Source organism: Centruroides vittatus, unplaced genomic scaffold (genome assembly GCF_030686945.1).
Source record: "Centruroides vittatus isolate TY-2023 unplaced genomic scaffold, ASM3068694v2 contig_364, whole genome shotgun sequence".
Lineage (NCBI taxonomy): Eukaryota > Metazoa > Arthropoda > Arachnida > Scorpiones > Buthidae > Centruroides > Centruroides vittatus.
In genome coordinates this window covers 599,964-617,748 of record NW_027122188.1, presented here as the reverse complement: position 1 = coordinate 617,748, position 17,785 = coordinate 599,964, and the positions used below count along the sequence as shown (strand labels likewise).

The window sequence follows — 17,785 nt, the reverse complement described above, 5'->3', positions numbered from 1 at the left end:
TTAAATATTTTTAAAAATATAGTATTTTTTAGAGTTAAAATAAGATTAAACTAACAAAAATCAAAACTGAAGTGGTGGAGAGATATGTTGTGCTTCTATATCGATGACGTAATACACATAACTGAGGAACGAACGAAGAGAACAAAGTTGAATTAATTAAGTCAGGAAAAAAAGTGTGCATTATAATCGAGAAAGTGTGAATACCGTATTAATCTTTAAAATATTGGTATCAAATCTGTCTTATAAAAGCACGATGACTCTTGTTAATTGAGTTATCCAATAAAAATAAAGCTATATTGGTATTTTATCATTGAAAAAAATTTGCTTATTTTTGCTCATCTCGAGTTTTACTTAGTAGAAATGGCTAAAAAAGTGCACAAAATGTGTGCGGAAATACAGTGCTACAGCACCACCATTTTGGACAATCACCTGTGTGAAAGACCACTTTTTGAAGGAACCATGGATGGTTGCCATAGACAGGTTTTACAGTATATCTTTTGTTCTTTATATATCAACTTATTTTTAATAGTATGCATTTTGGACTTAGTCCTCAACTTTTTTACAGCTATTTAAAGATAAAAACAAGCAAGTTAAACCACCATTAACACTGCTAGTTTAGATCTTAATATAACTTAATTTTCTGCAAAATTGACATATTTACAACTCCAAATCATACAAAGGAATTTTAACATTTGGCAATAATCATTTACAACAATTTAAATATATAAATATTTTTTTAAAAAATGTATTTAAATTGTTGATATTTTATTGATGTTTTAGTGAATACTAAATGGAGAGAATTGTAAATGATTATTGCCAAATGTTAAAATTCCCTTGTATGATTTGAAAATCTGTAAAAAAAAAAAAAATTTATTTAAGTTATTGAATAATCTATAAACTCACAGTCCTTTAATGTAATAACCTGTTCTGTTAGAAATACTTTGTATTAAAAAACGGAATTTCATTATTTAATAACATTTTCAAATTTTATTTGACTACTCTAGTTTCCTTTATTAGTAAACATAAAATTCCTGATATTAATTCTCATTTTTGAACAAACTCTATTCAATATAACATGAATTTCTTCAGAATATAAATAAAAAATTTAAATTTTATGTTTAATAGTAAAAAAGCTGTTGATAAAACAAAGAATATTTGAAAATGCTAACAATATGAAATTTTTTAATTCTTATAAAGTCAAAATTATCTAATGTCAATGAAACTGCTTCTTCTGATACATTTGGAATAAAACATAAATGCAATAAATCATTTGCTCTTTAGTAAATAAAAACAGATGTTCAGCCAGCATGTTGAGAAGACTGAGCAGCTACATGAAAACTACAATGACTGAACATCATCTTACAGGACTGGCCCTAATTCATTGTCATTTTTTGACTGATCACCATACTTTCCCTCTGTTATATATAACATCTGGAAAAGTAAAATGAATGAGTATGTGACTAAAATTTACAAAAAAGCATCTGACAGTCATGTGTAGTGTAAGCATAGCAGGAGAAGAGAACAACTTGATGATGATAGAAAGAAACAAAGGGCCTCACTGTTTTAATAAGATGAGAGCATTACTAGCTGCATCATTCTAATAGCAATGCCTGGATGACAGCAGCAATTTTTAATGATTGGTTGCTAGAATGGGACCATAAACTTAAGAACAAGATTCTTTTGTTTTTTGACAATCATGTAGCACACATGACAAGCACTTTAATTCATATAAAAGTTACTTACTTGCCACCCAATATGACATCATTCATTGAAACTTGTGATCAAGATATAATCCAAAGTATGAAAGCATATCATCACAAAATGCATAGTTGACTTCTGCAAGACATTGAAATCACAAAAATGAATGCAGGAGAGCTGTCAAAAAATCATGCTCTTTACTTTCTTAGGTAGGAAGGTTGGAAATAAAGTTATATCAACCAAGATTATTAATTGTCTTCAGCACTGGGAATTCCCCATGCTTAAAACTACCTTTTACTGGAAGAAAGTACAAGAAAACAATGATTTAAGTCCTGATGATATGTCAGTATCTAATTTCAATACAAGGATAAAAAGTGACAAAGACATCTGCACCGAAGCTCTTCTTACAAATAAGAAATCTGTTCTGCTCTAATGAAAGAAATGGCTACAATATACAATACTAGCACGGCTAAAAAAAAGTGACCAGGAGGTAATATAACTTACTTTCCAACAGTTGCCAAAATGCAGCAAATGCTGGAAGTCTTACAACACTGTACTTTGTCAATCAAACAATTTTACAATACAATATTCATACAAATGTTTTATTGAAGATTTATTAATAAAGACCGTAGAAAATCAAAAACAAAAATTTTATTTATCACTTGATACCATGCAGAATATTTCATTTTCAACCTTCGTTTTGTTTTGTTTTTCAGTTATTATATTTGATAATTTAGTCATTGTTTGTTATTTCAGTTATTATGGTCACTTTGGATTGGTACTGACATGATCACAAGAAATGGTGTCCACTGTATTTATAATGAATGTTTTTGTAATACTATTAAACTTATTTATTTCCTATAAAAAAGACTTATTACAATTTATAAAATTTTTCAAAAATATACTATAATTAAAAAGAATTGCCACATAGAATACATACCACATAGGATGATGACAAGTTGAAGGTAGTTGAGGAAAGGAAATTGGATTACAATTGTAAGATCTCATAACACGTTCTGCAAGCAAAAAATTTCTGAACAAACTTGCAACTAATAAATCTTGACGAAACAGCTTTTGAAAAATATCTTTAGGTAATACATTCCATGCAATTGTGTCAGTTATTGCTGTAAACAACCAATTCAGTTCTCCAAGCATTGTTCTCCGATCATTTAATTGGCCAGGAATCCTACAAATAAAATAAAAATTTAATATTATAAAAATATTACATTAATAATCAATATATTAAATTCATTTAAATCAGCATGAATGTAATTTCTTTTAATAAATAAACAAATTTTGATAAACATCTGTAATCTATTGAAGCCATTATATTAATGGGTTTAAAAAATTTCTAGAATTTCTTTATTAAAAAGAAATCAATAGCATTATCACTATTTAAACTAAATGTTCTTCTTTGTTGTAACTATCAATTCCATAATACTAGATATCTAAAGGAGTCAGCATTATTTATTTTATTAAGCATTTTAAATGAGATCTTTCATATATCAATATCTGATTCTTGTGTTCAATGCTAGCAAGTTGCAAAAAGAAGGAAAAGATTAATTGTTATCCATTGTTGTTTTTATGTTTTTCATGAATTTGAATATACAGTAAAACCTGTCTATGGCAACCACCCACAGTTCCTTCAAAAAGAGGTCTTTTAGACAGGTGGTCGTCGAATACAGGTGGTGCTGTAACACTGTATTTCTGTACACATTTTGTGCACTTTTTTTTAGCCATTTCTACTAACCAAAACTCAAGGTGAGCAAAAATAAGTGAATTTTTTCAACGATAGAACTATATTGGTATTGTATTTTATTCTTTTTGGATAACTCAATTTACAGGCGTTGTCGTGATTTTATAAGACAGATTTAATACCAGTATTTTAAAGATTAATACAGTATTCATATTTTCTCAATTATAATGCACACTTTATTTTTTTCAACTTAATTAATTCAACTAGATTCTTTTCATTTGCTCCTCAGTTACATGTATTAAGTCATCGATATACAAGCACATCATATCTTTCCATCACTTTGGTTTTGGTTTTCGTTAATCTTTTTTAACTTTAAAAATACTGTATTTTTTTAATATTTTCTTAAGTACAATAAAAAAATTATTAATTAATAATAAAACGATTTTATTATTTTTTCTCATAAAACGATTTCATTACATTTTACGATTGTCCAATGACAATGGCAGAATTGAAAAAGGAAGGTTGCCTGTAAAACTGATTTTTGCGTTAATGCATTTATTGTTTTTTGAATATTTTGCGTGCGAAATACTTGGATATTATTTTTCTAAAAATATTGTGAAAATAAGGTAGGTTGATACAGAAACTATTTATCGCACATGTACTGTATATGAGCATCAAAAAAATAATAATAATAATAAAATAAATTTTATCAAATGATGAGATCAGCCAATTAATTGTATTGTGTACAATATTTTATATCCCCAAGGAAAATACTATAGGTCTACAGTAAAATAAATTTCCTTTTTCCAGAGTTAAACTTCACAGCTAAATTGTTGTTGGAATAAACCATTTTCACTTTCTCTGATAACTTTAACACGATCTTCTAACAACAGCACTTTGCATTTCTTTCCTTTTTCAGACAATTTCAAACAAACTGAAATGAATTTCCTTTGTTGCTAGACTAATTCATTAACACCTGCACCTAATTTCAAGGGTGGGAGAAGTGCCCAAGGTGGGTTCGAACAATAGTTTAGACCAGATATATTTGTGTAAATGGTCGCTTATTACAGTTGTTGTATGTTGTTTCAGAACAAAAATCAATGCTCGTGGTCGCGTAACATGGGTGGTCGTTTAATACGGGTAACTTATACAAAGACTCTATATATAAACTATTCCGTGCCAGAAATTTTTGCCCATTTTAACTGGTGCCTGTCGAATGCAGATGGTTGCCTAAGCAGTTTTCACTGTATATGTGTATTCAGGTTTTGATGACAAATACTTTTATAAATATTATCTTGAATATTTTTTTACAATAATCAATTTGATTAAACAAATGAAATTTTAATTCAAGCGAAAAATCACACAAAAGGCATTAAAGAGTGTTTTAAGGAACATTTTATTTTCCAGCAAGCACTTTCAATGTAGTTATGAACCTCGTCCTTAGGCAGTAATAAAAACAAACAGATTTAGAGTGGATTTTTAAATTTAAACACTAATGGCATTAACTGTTTAGAACATTACATAACTTTAAGAATAAGTAAATTTAAAACATTAATTTGAAAACACGTAATAAGTTTCCCCACTTAATCCCCATTAAGTGGGGAAAAAAACTAACTAAATTGAGTATAATTTTGTATGACAAAGGTAAGCAGCCATAAGGCTTCATTTTAATTTTAAATTAGTTATTCATTTTTATCGTAGAAAGTATTTTTTATGGATGACAAAATGAAAATAAAAGTATTTGTTTATTAACCAAAAATTTGTTCTAGTGGTTTATGATTGTTCGATCGAGTACCAAAGTACCACAGTATTTGATTAACACAATTTCTATATATGCAGTAGCACCAAAGGATTAATTAATTGCATTAACCAAGAATACTTGTAATTTGTACAGCAGTCTTTCATTTTCTTTCAATACCATAAATGAAAATTAGTTTTACGAAACTGTTTACTTCTAAATACTGTATTGTATGTAATCTAGATTTTATAGAATTGTTTGTTTATAAATATAATAAATTTGAAATACATAAAATGTATATCTGTAAAGTGTGAAATAAAAACAACCTCAAACTTAATGTGTTAACACAACCAAGTACAGTAGAGCATCAATTATCCGAATATTGATCAACCAAAACATCAGTTAACTGAAAGCGTTCCAGTCAGCAAATTTAAATTTCCACTAGTGCTGCGGCACTGCAATATTTGGCTTTGTCTTGGGCTACTCCAATATTATTTTTGTTGGTGTGAGTGTTCTAGCTGGCAGCACTGGTGCAACCATGAGAGGGTACTTAAGGACACACCAGGATTTGAACAAATTTCAACATGAGATAGGTTAATATATTTTTCATACATAAACTGTTATCTGAAAAATTGATTATCCGAACAACCCCAGTCCTGAATTGTTTCGGATAATCAATGCTCTACTGTATTTCATATCATTAGGAAAATAAACTATTCATTCTGTATATTCAAAATGCTTAACCAAAGAAAAGCATGTGACTTTAGAAATGAATAAAAACAACACACACACACACACACAATGTGTATATATATATATATATATATATATAACACATTATTAAAATGAAATTTATACTCACTTTTCTAATAATTCCAATGTTATGCCTGGAACGAGTTTGCATGTATTTTGTAATACAAACCTAAAATAAAATTCCATAACTTACTACTTAAAATTTTAAATGTTTGTAAACAACAATTATTCCTAAATATTAAATATTTCAAATATTTTTTTAAAATTTAGATTTAAAAATTACAATATATTATATTTATTAAAATATAACAGAAATATCATTCAGAATTTTATATAATATTTAGCTCAACATCCACATCATGATTGTTTTCCTTTCCTTTCCTTTTTCTAAATAAATCAGAAACTCAAATAGACAGCCCACAAACTGTATATAGATTATCATGATAGAAATTTTAAAAGGAAAAAGAAACATATACAAGGTGGTCCATTTTAATTAATCCATTGAAATCAAAAAATACACATTCTCACAAAATCATGAAACCAAAAATGTTAAACCTCAAGGGAACCCATAAGATTCCATTTTATGGGTTCCCTATCAGTTTCATCATAGATGGCAATACAATTGGTCTAAATGGGGTCATTTTCTTAAAATGGAACTGCCATTTTTTAATGATTCTGCATCAAAAACAAACTAAATTTAAAAAAAATATATAAAAATATCACAAATATACAAAAAACTTCATTTTCATTTTTCTTTTCTGTCATTTCAACACACCAGTGACAGTCCAAAACAATTTGCACATATGGAAATGACCTTTTATTGGAGGCTCTGCCTCCACAATAAAATGTAAGTTGGAAACAACATCCTATGGTAATTTTGCCAAAATCATAACACAATACATCTAAATAAAAATTAAAAAATTGGCTGACAGTATTTACTATTTACATTTTAAAAAAATAAGAAAATATTTATTATACTGTAATTTTGGCAAAATTACCAGGAGGATGCTGTTTCTTTTTTTTATTTTATTGTGGAGGCAGAGCCTCTAATAAAAGGTCATCTCCATATGTAAAAATTGTTTTGGACTCTCACCGGTGTGTTGAAAAGACGAAAAAGAAAAAGAAAAACAGTTTTTCTTTTGTATATTTGTGATATCTTTTTTTTTATATATATATATTTTTAAAATGTAAATACAATTGGCCAAGTTTTAAATCATTATTTAAACAAAATTTTATCTAAAACTGCTCTGTAACACATAATACACTACAAAAAAAACCCCAAGTCCTTCCAGTAACATAACAAAATACGAACATTTTTGACCTCCTCCAGAGGTCTGAGCCAGGTTTAAAGTTTAAAGAAAAAGAATGATTTCACCAAATAATAATTATTTCCTAATGATTTTATAGCATCTTTCTTTGTTTTTTCTCAATGAACACAGATATTCACAGATGTTTGTGTTTGCAGTGCACAGTTGCATAAAGTTCAAACACACACAACTTCTGATAAAGACATCTTTTTGAAAAAAATATTTAAATAAACTTTGTTTGTTTTTAATGATGAATCATAATATGCAATAATAAATGGGAATTCCAACTTAAGAAAATGTAGCAGACCCCATTTTTTCACAAATTATAGTACCACCTATCATGAAACCAATAGCCATGTCTTGTGGCTCCTTCAAAGTATATAATTCTTGGTTTAATGATTTTTTTTGTAAAATGCATATTTTTCAAGCTATTCCAGTGGAATGATTAAAATGGATTACTCTGTATATAAAAATAAATTCTGATTCAGATGATATGATTAATGTTACATAATAATCTATTGATTCCATTTTCATGTCATATTCTATAATGTTTAGATCATCAGCACAACGTACAATATTTAAGGAATCGTTTTCAAATAATCCATCATTAATATAACAGATTTTCTTATAGTCACATTTCAGAAGACTTAGGCTTTCCCTTCCCTTCTACTCATATGCAATTTTTGGAATTTGTATACTGCTTTCAGTTTTCTAGCATTACCAAATTCTTTCATATTTGGCTAGATAAAGATTCTGTTGATATACTTATCTCTCTATTAATGTTTATGAAAGTCAATAAAGAGACTATGGTCATTTTTGTCATATTCCCAGCATTTTCCATAATTTATCTTATCGTAAAGACCTGATCTGCTAAGAATCTATTACTTTAAAAGCCAGTTTGGTAATACTTTGCAAAAAATTTCATCCACATACAACTTCACTCTATGCAGAAGTGTGGCAGACAAGATTTTATATGTAGTATACATAGAAGGGATGCAAACATTAATTATTACAACTTAATCTATTTCCTTTTGTGAAGATTGGATAGAATCCATAACTATTTTGGTCTTCTATATTGTCTTGATTTTCCAACCCTGAGAATTAGTTCATTTTTATTATCTAATATTTTAAATTGTTGTTATTTTTAAAAAATAATACTATTATTCAAAATTCTTACTGATTTATTATGTAAAATCTAATAATAAACAAATGATACCACTAAATTTTAATCAGGTTCTATGGCTTAAAGTTTAAGATCTAATTCTAATGCTAAATAAATCTGTTTTGCATTTATAAGGATATATTTGAGATTTCTGTAGAATTAATATTTTTTATTTATGAAATCATTATTATGTTAAATATAAAATCTTATTTAAAAGAATTTTAATTTTCTTACCATTGCAGAGCAACTTTTATAGGAGTAGTTAAACAAGATGTAAATAAATCAGCAGGTAAATCTGGATTCATTGGTAAAATCTGCTGTGGACCACAAGCAGCTAACTGAACACAATTTTTGTAAGAAGGTAAAGGAGGACCTTGATACTGTCCTTTGCTATTAGCTACAGCTAACTAAAATTAAAAAAATGCATACTTGTATTAAGAAAACTTGTAAGAATTTATTGCTAAAATCATTAAATTTAATTAAAGCATCTGATTTAGTTTACGTAACTGTATAAGCCAAATCATCAGCATTTCACTCCAACAAATATTAAAAGAAAAAAAAACCATAAAAACTTCATAAAAGCTTCATAAAAACTTTAGACGAAAATAAATAAACAACAAGCTGTAAAATGTTTATTAACAATATAATTGTGTAGGTTAGTTTTTAAAAAAGATCTCAAATTATTTACATTATTCTCTATTAGGGTGACAATGTTGTTTTGATTTATGTAAATATGTTTTGAAAATAAAAATTATATTTTTAAAATATGAGCTTTTTTAGGTTTCTGCATTTGTTTTAATCATATTATCACTAAAAAAATTAAATTTTATCAGATTTTCATTAGATAAAATTACAATAGTTTAAGTTTCAATTAAAAATTTAATATTTATTTTAAAAATTTATTAGCTACAAAATTATCAGCTTTAATAAAAACAATATTAATATATCAAGTTGCCATTATAACTTCCTATGTTTTCTGGTTTTATTATTATATAAAAAGGTTTTCAAAAACTTTGGTTTAAATCTAATAACCTCTAATATTTATATAAAGTTGTTTTCTTGATACATAATGTAATATATATATATTTTTGAAAATATGTTTGTTTAAAAATAATTTATTATCATAGAAATTAATCCAATAAGTTTTAGCTGTTCATGAAAAAAAAATAAAATTTACACTATCAATAATGCTAAATAACATCTATCCATTTTTTTACTTATATATTAGATATGCAATTATTATTTAAAACAAAGATTCCCAATGTGATTGCTAACACTTTTAGAAACTATAAAGGGGTCAGTCAATTTATCTGGAGTTAGATGAGGTAAGGGATTAGTATACAAATTTATGTTTATTATAATTAGAAATATAATTAGAATAATAATATATAGCAATAATATATCTTAATATTTTATTAAGATAAAGCATAAAATTTGAGCTTTATTTATATTTAATAAAAAAATTCTTGTTTGATTTTTTATTCATCCTGTTTAATTTATTTTGTATCATATTAATATAGAAAGGAGTTGGTAAATTAAATTTACTATTGGAAAGAGGTCAAACAGCTAAAAAGGTTTAAGCACTAATTTAGAAAATCATAATTAGATACTACTGAGACAAATTTATATAAGAACTGCATTCCTAGAGTATATGGTTAAACAAAAACCTATAAAAATTAAGATCAATTATCCTACAGAGTTAAATTTAAAATTTGAAAGATATATCCTGCAAATTAATAAATAATCATTAGCATTAGAGTAAAAACTTTTGCTATCTATCCATAATCTTATATACAAAAATTTTCTTGATTTTCAGCACTAGCATTCTAAAACAAGAATGAGGAAATATAACTGAAACACTCTTTCTTTCTTTTTTGCATTAATATATATTTACTTTAGTACTGTTAATTTTGTAAATTTTATACATAAAATTTTAAAATATTGAAATTTGAAATTATGTAAAATTTTAAACCTGTTCAATCGATTTGATGCATTTTGATAACAAGCTATACATTTGTTCAGTGTTGAGCTAAAACTGTCCTTTAATTTAAAAAATGAAAGCATTTCTAAATAATAAATTGATTTTGTTTTCTGAAGTACTTTGTTTTATTTTTAGAAAATACAATATTATATAATTTGACAATTAAACAAATTAGTTGTAGATAGAAAATTAAGAGATAATTTAATTCCGAGTAATAATAAAGACAAAAAAGAAATCTTATAATTTGTAGCCAATAATTTTATTCATAATTATTAATTTATGGTTCATATCTTTTTTTTTTATAAAACTTTGTTTATTCAACTAAAGCAAAAAATTACCAAAATTGGAATTTTAAAATTTCAAAAAATATTGGTTATTCATAACTAAAGTTCACATTTCAAAAAGACATAACTTTGAACTAATTGGCAGAATTATATCATATTTCTCACAGAGACTTCTGTAAATGATGGAATTTTATTTGAAACAAAAAAATAGTTAGTTACAAAAATATCCTCTAGGGTGGTAAATGGCACTAAAACACCATAGTGTATAACTCAAACTGTCTCAAAAGTTGTGATACAAATGGTATGGCACACTGTTTGTTTACAAAACATACAAGCTCATATGCTGGCCTCTGTTGTCAGAAACATGCTGAAATCATCAAATCATGTGTTTAACCACAACATGCAGAGTTTCATTTGATATGCTATGGATATGATGTGTAATGCTAGTCCTGAGATCCACTAAGTTGGCTATGTGCTCCTGATAAACAGAACCTTTAAGATGTTCCCACAGCTAGAAGTTGCAAGGGTTTAGATTAGTCAATCACATTTTAATGTTATCAACAACGGAGGCCAGTATATTAAATATGCTGGTGTGTAATCAGACAATGTTGCAGTGCCATTTATCATCTTAGTGGACATTTTTGTAACTAACTTTGTTTGTTTCAAATAAAATTACATTATAACAAAAGTCTCCATGTGAAATATGGCATCATTAGCTTTCAAGTTATAACTTATAACTGTTATAATTGTATATGCTATCCTATAATTTAAGCATGTGTCATCATCAAAGTTCTTTTAATCTGAAATATTTTTGTTAACTTATCAGTTTAGTGTTGTTGGATAAATAGTATGGTAGGCCTATTTAATTACTTGTATGATTTAATTTGAACTTTCTAAACCATGTATTAATAATTAATTAGTTTATATATAATATTTTGGTTTTATTTTGTGTGCAATAATTTCTGGGGAAGTTTTGTGTATGTTTGAAAGAAATTTTGGGTCCTGAAAATATTCTGCACCCCTGCTTGTAGGTTGTATTGCACCATATTACTTCTTGCCACCTGCAGATGGCTACACTTGGTCAGCTGCATTGTCAACAAACAAAATCAAAAAGGCAGTCAAGGTGATAAATTCCCAGACTTTTTGACAACTTTTGAAAAATTTCCTAACTTTCCATGACTTTTTCCAAACAAGTAATGAAAATCCCTGACTTTCCAAATGGATAGGAACTTTGTTTATAAAAAATTGCTGGGATAAAATTTTGCTGCTGCTATATTATATATTTGCTTTAATTCTGAATAGGAGTTATATCATTGTTCAGTAATATTCATCTACAATACACACAATTCCAAAAGATGACTAAATCTTATAGGCCCATCTCTATCTTTCTGGCATTGTTTAAAGTATTTGAAAAGTGTTTGCTGCATTTTATATAGCCTATTCTTGCTTGTAGATTAAACCTTGCTCAATAATGTGGCTTTTCTCACCACTCTACAAAAACTAATCTTATACAAACAAAAAGAATTTTTAAAATTTTTTATATTATTTTAAAAAAATATTTTTAAAAATTTAAACACAGTAGAGCGTCATTTATCCGAATCAATTGGGGACTGGGGTTGTTCGGATAACTGATTATGTATGAAAAAATATATTAACCTATCCCATGTTGAAATTTTTCTCTGTTGCATGTTGCTTCGTGTTGAATTTTAATTGATTTTAAGCCTCATGAAAATTTTTATAATAATAATAATAATAATAATCGAGGCTATTGTATCGTTAAAAATTATTTCTTTATTTTGTACGAACAAAATAAATATATTGAAAAATATAAAAACATAAAAATTATACTTTAGAAGTTAATCTAGTATCAAAAACGTTCGATTCAGCACGACACAGTCTGACTGGAAAGCTTTCGGTTGACTGGCTTTCGGATAAACGACGCTCTACTGTAATCCAGAAATTTTAAAAAATGGAAAATAAGTATTCAACTTCTGCCATTTATATAGACATTTCACAAGCTTTGGATCTGGTTTTGCTAAACATTCTGTTAGACATTCTTACAAATTAATCTGATATGCATCCTGTATTTGTGAATTGGTATAATTAATTTTCTTCTTGCATACATGTAAAATAAAAATAGACTATTTATTTTTCTCTGAATTTGTACCAATTTGTGAGATCCAACAGGATTCATGTTTGAGCACCTCATTTTTTATTTCATATATCATTATTATTATAGTATTTAATAAATAAATTATTTTTGTACTGCATATGCAGAGTATGTTAAAATTTTCAATCACAATCCAATTATTGCTATGTATTGGGTTTGATGTGAATGTTTATATTCACAATCCTAATATTCTTTAGTCAGACATGAGTACCTTTACAAGCTTATATTTAAAGCAACTTAAAAATTAACCTATATAAAATTGTTGTAATATGTTTTTCACTCTTACAAAACCCCCAAGCTCTAAATTTGTCATAAATAACTTGGATCTGTGTGGATAAAATTTCAGATTTGGGAGTTATCTTTCATAGTAAAATGACTGAAATAATATAAAAATTATTGAACAAAAATTATTTTATTTTTTTTAATTTAATAAATTTTTAATTTTTTAAGTTGATAATTTAAATTATATAACAAAAATATTAAAATAAAATAATTACATTTATTCTGACTGTAAATTTATATCAATATTATAATAATTAATTTTAACCAGATTCTCAATTATGACTCTATAATAGGAAAAATTAAGTAATATTACCTCATATTCTCTTTCATGTTGAATTGCAAATTGATTAAAGGATTCTACAATAAGGCCTGCACAAGAACAATCATATACATAAATGGATGGTTCTCCCATCCATTGTTGTAAATCATATATAGATAAAGGAATGTATTGTGTATATGTCTGAAAAATAAAAATTTCTATCATGAAAAAAGCTAATACATTACATAAAATATATAATTTTATTAAATATTAAATAAGATAAACATTTATAAATTTTGACAAAATAATTATCTAATATGTGAATTTAATAACAATTGTTCCATTTCTGTACAAGTAATATGAGTATAATAAATGCATCATTTCACATCATATATTCTTCATTAATTTTATGATTAACAAAAAATGAATATATCTTCTCAAAATGCTTGACAATAAAAATTACTTTATTTTGGACAAAACATTCCTAGATTGTTTATCTGGTTTATAATTTGGATTTTTGGTTTGAATTGTTTATATAAAATAGATGTATATTGATATTTTTTTTAACCCTTTCCCTGCCGTTTGCCACGCCCCCTTATTTTGTAAAACGGCCAAGGTCAAAATAGGTAAATCAGGCAATATTATTTTAAAAATTCACCAAAAATTAAATTATTATTTGATTCATATGAAAAAAATCACATATATTTATCAATATAGTTAGTTTTAAATACGACATTTTTCAATAAAGTTTGTTTGAAAAATTTATGAGAAAAAAAAAATAATATATGATAATTGACATTCAAACTTGAAAATTTGTTACTTTTTGTCAAAATTAACATTGTCTGGTTACTTTATTCTTATTGTCACTGAGCCAGAATGACGTAGAATATTGTTCTGTACAATTTGATATTACATTTATGCACGTACGTTTATTCGTTGTGAAATTATCGCACATTATATCAAACATTTGTTTGAAATCTGAACTTTATTCTGCTTTCATCTAATATAATTAACTAATATACTTTATTCATTTCATATCAAACAAGACTATATATTTTTGTAATAAACATATGATTACCAATAGCAATAGATGTAACATTTGCTAATATTTTAGATTTAAAAAAAAATTAAAAATTAAAAAAAAATATATAAAATATCAGAACTGAAGGTCATAACTTAAATATTTACGATATATTAACATATTATAGCTGAATAAACTTATTATAGCATAAATCAACTTATTATAGTAATATTATTGCATGAATATGCTAAAAATAAAATAAAAAATTATCAGAAAATGAAAAATTAAGAAAAAATAACCGATAATTAAAATTTTTTAAGTCGACAAAACACCACCTGGACAAAAATATGTAGAATGAACGATAAACAAGACGATGCCGTCAAGTGCTGACATCTGTTGTCGATAAATTTTATAAAAATCGATTGTTAACAGGGTAACGATCAATCGGTACCCTGGCCATTTTGCTAAACAAATAGGGTAACGATAGATCGGTACCCTGGCCGGGAAAGGGTTAATATATAAATCTTGAAAAATTCTGAAGATGTATTTTTTACAATATAATGTAGTATTTATATTTGGCAATAAGTAATAGAAATTAGAGTTTACACATACAATGCAGTGTGATTTTATACATGTATGCTAACTGCCCTCATTTATTGGCAAGCCATAAATGCCATAAAAAAATTATTAAATCATGTTCGTGTATTTTTGTGTTTTTAATACAATACATTCAAGACAAATCAGTTAGCTGATAACTTTAAAATAGTCTGTTATTCTGTTTTTGTATGCAAGAAATGAGAAACTTATGGACTTTTGTCATCATATTTGTGAAGTCTATAGATAAAATGTCATGATTGATGGAATAGTAAGGAAATAGGTCAAATAATGCTTGAAACAATGCTGGAAAGTATCTAGGTATTTGTATCTACAGTCTGTTCACAATACTATCACTGTGTGCACGAAGCAGCAAAGCATCATTGTACATTATAAAATGTATTATTCCACATTATCAATCTTATTGTAGAAATCACAGTAGTGAACATTAGGTCACTGGAGAGAAAAGTATTAAGAAATATAGTGAAACCTCTCATATGGGACATCTCTTTAAATGGTACCCATTTCCTTTGCACTGGATGAAGCCCTATTATTTATAAGCAAGGCATGTATATATAAATAATAAACATCTGATAGTCTGATGAATATATAACAAAATAACCAATGATTGCCTGAAAGATCAGGCTAGAATTTGGCTAATTAGATGATTATTATAAAGGAATTTGACACTAGAAGAAGGCGTTAAGAACCATCTCTTGATTAAATTAATAATTATAATTTTGATAATTTATTGAATAAATTTAGATTCTTCTGGAATAAAAGAACTGACCCAGGGTGGGGCATGAACCCGCAACCTCCGCTTGCCTGTTGCACCACTCGAACCCTGAGCAAGTCTTTGCTTCCAGAGGATATTAACTTTAGATATAAATCTTATTCTAGTGTCAAAATGCTTTATAATAATCATTTAATTAGCCAAATTCTAGCTTGATCTTTCAGGCAATTGTTAGTTATTTCATTACCATATGCCACATTCAGGTTTTGAACTAAATTGAAAAAATAATTCCAAAAATAAAATATTCTGTTACAAATTTTTACATTTAAACTATTCTAGATACAAATTTAAAATTGCACTAATTAAATAAAGAAATTATGAAAAGTATAAGATTAACAAAATAAAAATAAAATTAAGAAAGTATAACAAATGTTAAGCATAATGAATTTGACGTATTCAAAAATTTTAAATCGATTTTTTGAACATCTTTGCTCTAACATTCCAGTTTGGAAGTCAGTTTAGTTAAAAACCTGAGGCAGGCCGGAAACATTTGGAAGTTGCATTAAAGTTCTGTTACTGGTTAAAAATGTTTTGTTTGTATTTACCATATATCTCGGCAGATAAGACAACCTTCAGATAAGACGAGGTATAAATTTTCGTCAAAGTTTTATGGTTTTAGCATATATCTGTCCTATAAGATGACCCCCAAACTATCAATGGCCTATAAATTTAGTTTAGATCAACGATCATCATCTGAATAATAATACTGTATAGTGTATAAGGAATTATGTCCTATTTGTAATTTTTCGAATAAACAAATTTTATTTTCTTGCATCTGGCAGCACTGCCTTGCGATTGTTGCAAACATTTGCACTGATTTGGGTATTCGGGTAATGACTGACTATTCACAAAAACATTCTATGGGCTATTCAATTTTGTGCACATACCCTACTCTCTTCTAGTAAATAATTATGGTTGTCTGTCTTTTTATAATGGTTTTAATTTATATAAATTTCAATCTAATTTTCTTTTTGTATCTGTCGTATAAGACAACCCTGGATTTTGGAGGCCATTTTTTATGATTCAACTATAGTCTTATCTGCTGAGATATACGGTAGTTTAAATTTAAAAAATTTGAAACAATGTTCTATTTTTGGAACGATTTTTTAAATTTACTTCAAAACCTGTAGATGTTCTGCGGTAATAGGTTGAAAACATTTGTTAAATAAAGAATTTTCTCTCAGCAAACCTCAGGATTGTAATAAGATTGTAGTCTCTCTGCTTATTACTCCTGATATGGTGTACAGTGTGTTACAAATGGCTACTAAACCAAGACACGAATTAACTATTGAAAAGAAGGATGTCCATAAACTAGCCAAAGAAGAATCATGCAGGAGATTTGCAATGGCATAGCACATTTCAAAATCGAGTATATCACTTATTGGTAAGAATAAGGCAGCAATAATGCATGCATGAGAAGATAATTTTAAGTGAAACCAAACACAGATTACTTTTTGCATGTATGACTGTCTGGATGAGAAAGTTCTAGAAATTTTTTGATCCTGCCAAGCTAGAAACATCCCTATAAGTGGCACATTGCTACAGGAGAGTGCAAGAAATATTGCAGAACATCTTAAATTGAAAGGATTCAAAGCAACATGGTTGGTTGCAATGTTTTAAAGAATGACACAACATTACATTTAAAAGTCTGTGTGTGAACTCTGCAGATGCTGATGAAGTTGTTGCTGAGGACTGGTGGAAGAATCTCCCCATCAAAGCTAAAGAATATGAATCAAAGAGCATTTTCAATGTTGATGAAACAGATTTCTTCTATCGGCAGCTTTGAATAAAATCATTGGTGGAAAAAAAGCAACCCATCAAGACAGGATAAAAGGAACATGTTAGTTTGTTGTTTTGCTGCAGTGCCAAGGGAGTGAAACTGAAATCTTGTGCGATTAGAAATGCTGCCTATCCTCATGCCTTCAGAAATAACAACAAAAAAAGTGGGTCTTCTACCCTTAACATGGAGTCATAACCAGAATGCATGGATGAGAATACCACTGTCAATAGAGTGGATCCAACATAATTGCAACATGAAATGGGATAA

General features: G+C 27.2%; 1 protein-coding gene across 1 annotated transcript in view; it reads right to left on the bottom strand.

Annotated features, from left to right (window-relative positions):
• The window catches only part of raptor (regulatory associated protein of MTOR complex 1), a 106,379-nt gene that overhangs the window by 61,813 nt on the left and 26,781 nt on the right, over nt 1-17,785 (bottom strand). The window contains exons 5-8 of the mRNA XM_067270075.1: nt 13,385-13,531; nt 8,589-8,761; nt 5,995-6,054; nt 2,639-2,884 (exon numbers count right to left, since the gene is read on the bottom strand). Of these exons, the coding sequence (XP_067126176.1) occupies nt 2,639-2,884; nt 5,995-6,054; nt 8,589-8,761; nt 13,385-13,531 (626 nt within the window). The remainder of the gene's footprint in view (nt 1-2,638; nt 2,885-5,994; nt 6,055-8,588; nt 8,762-13,384; nt 13,532-17,785) is intronic.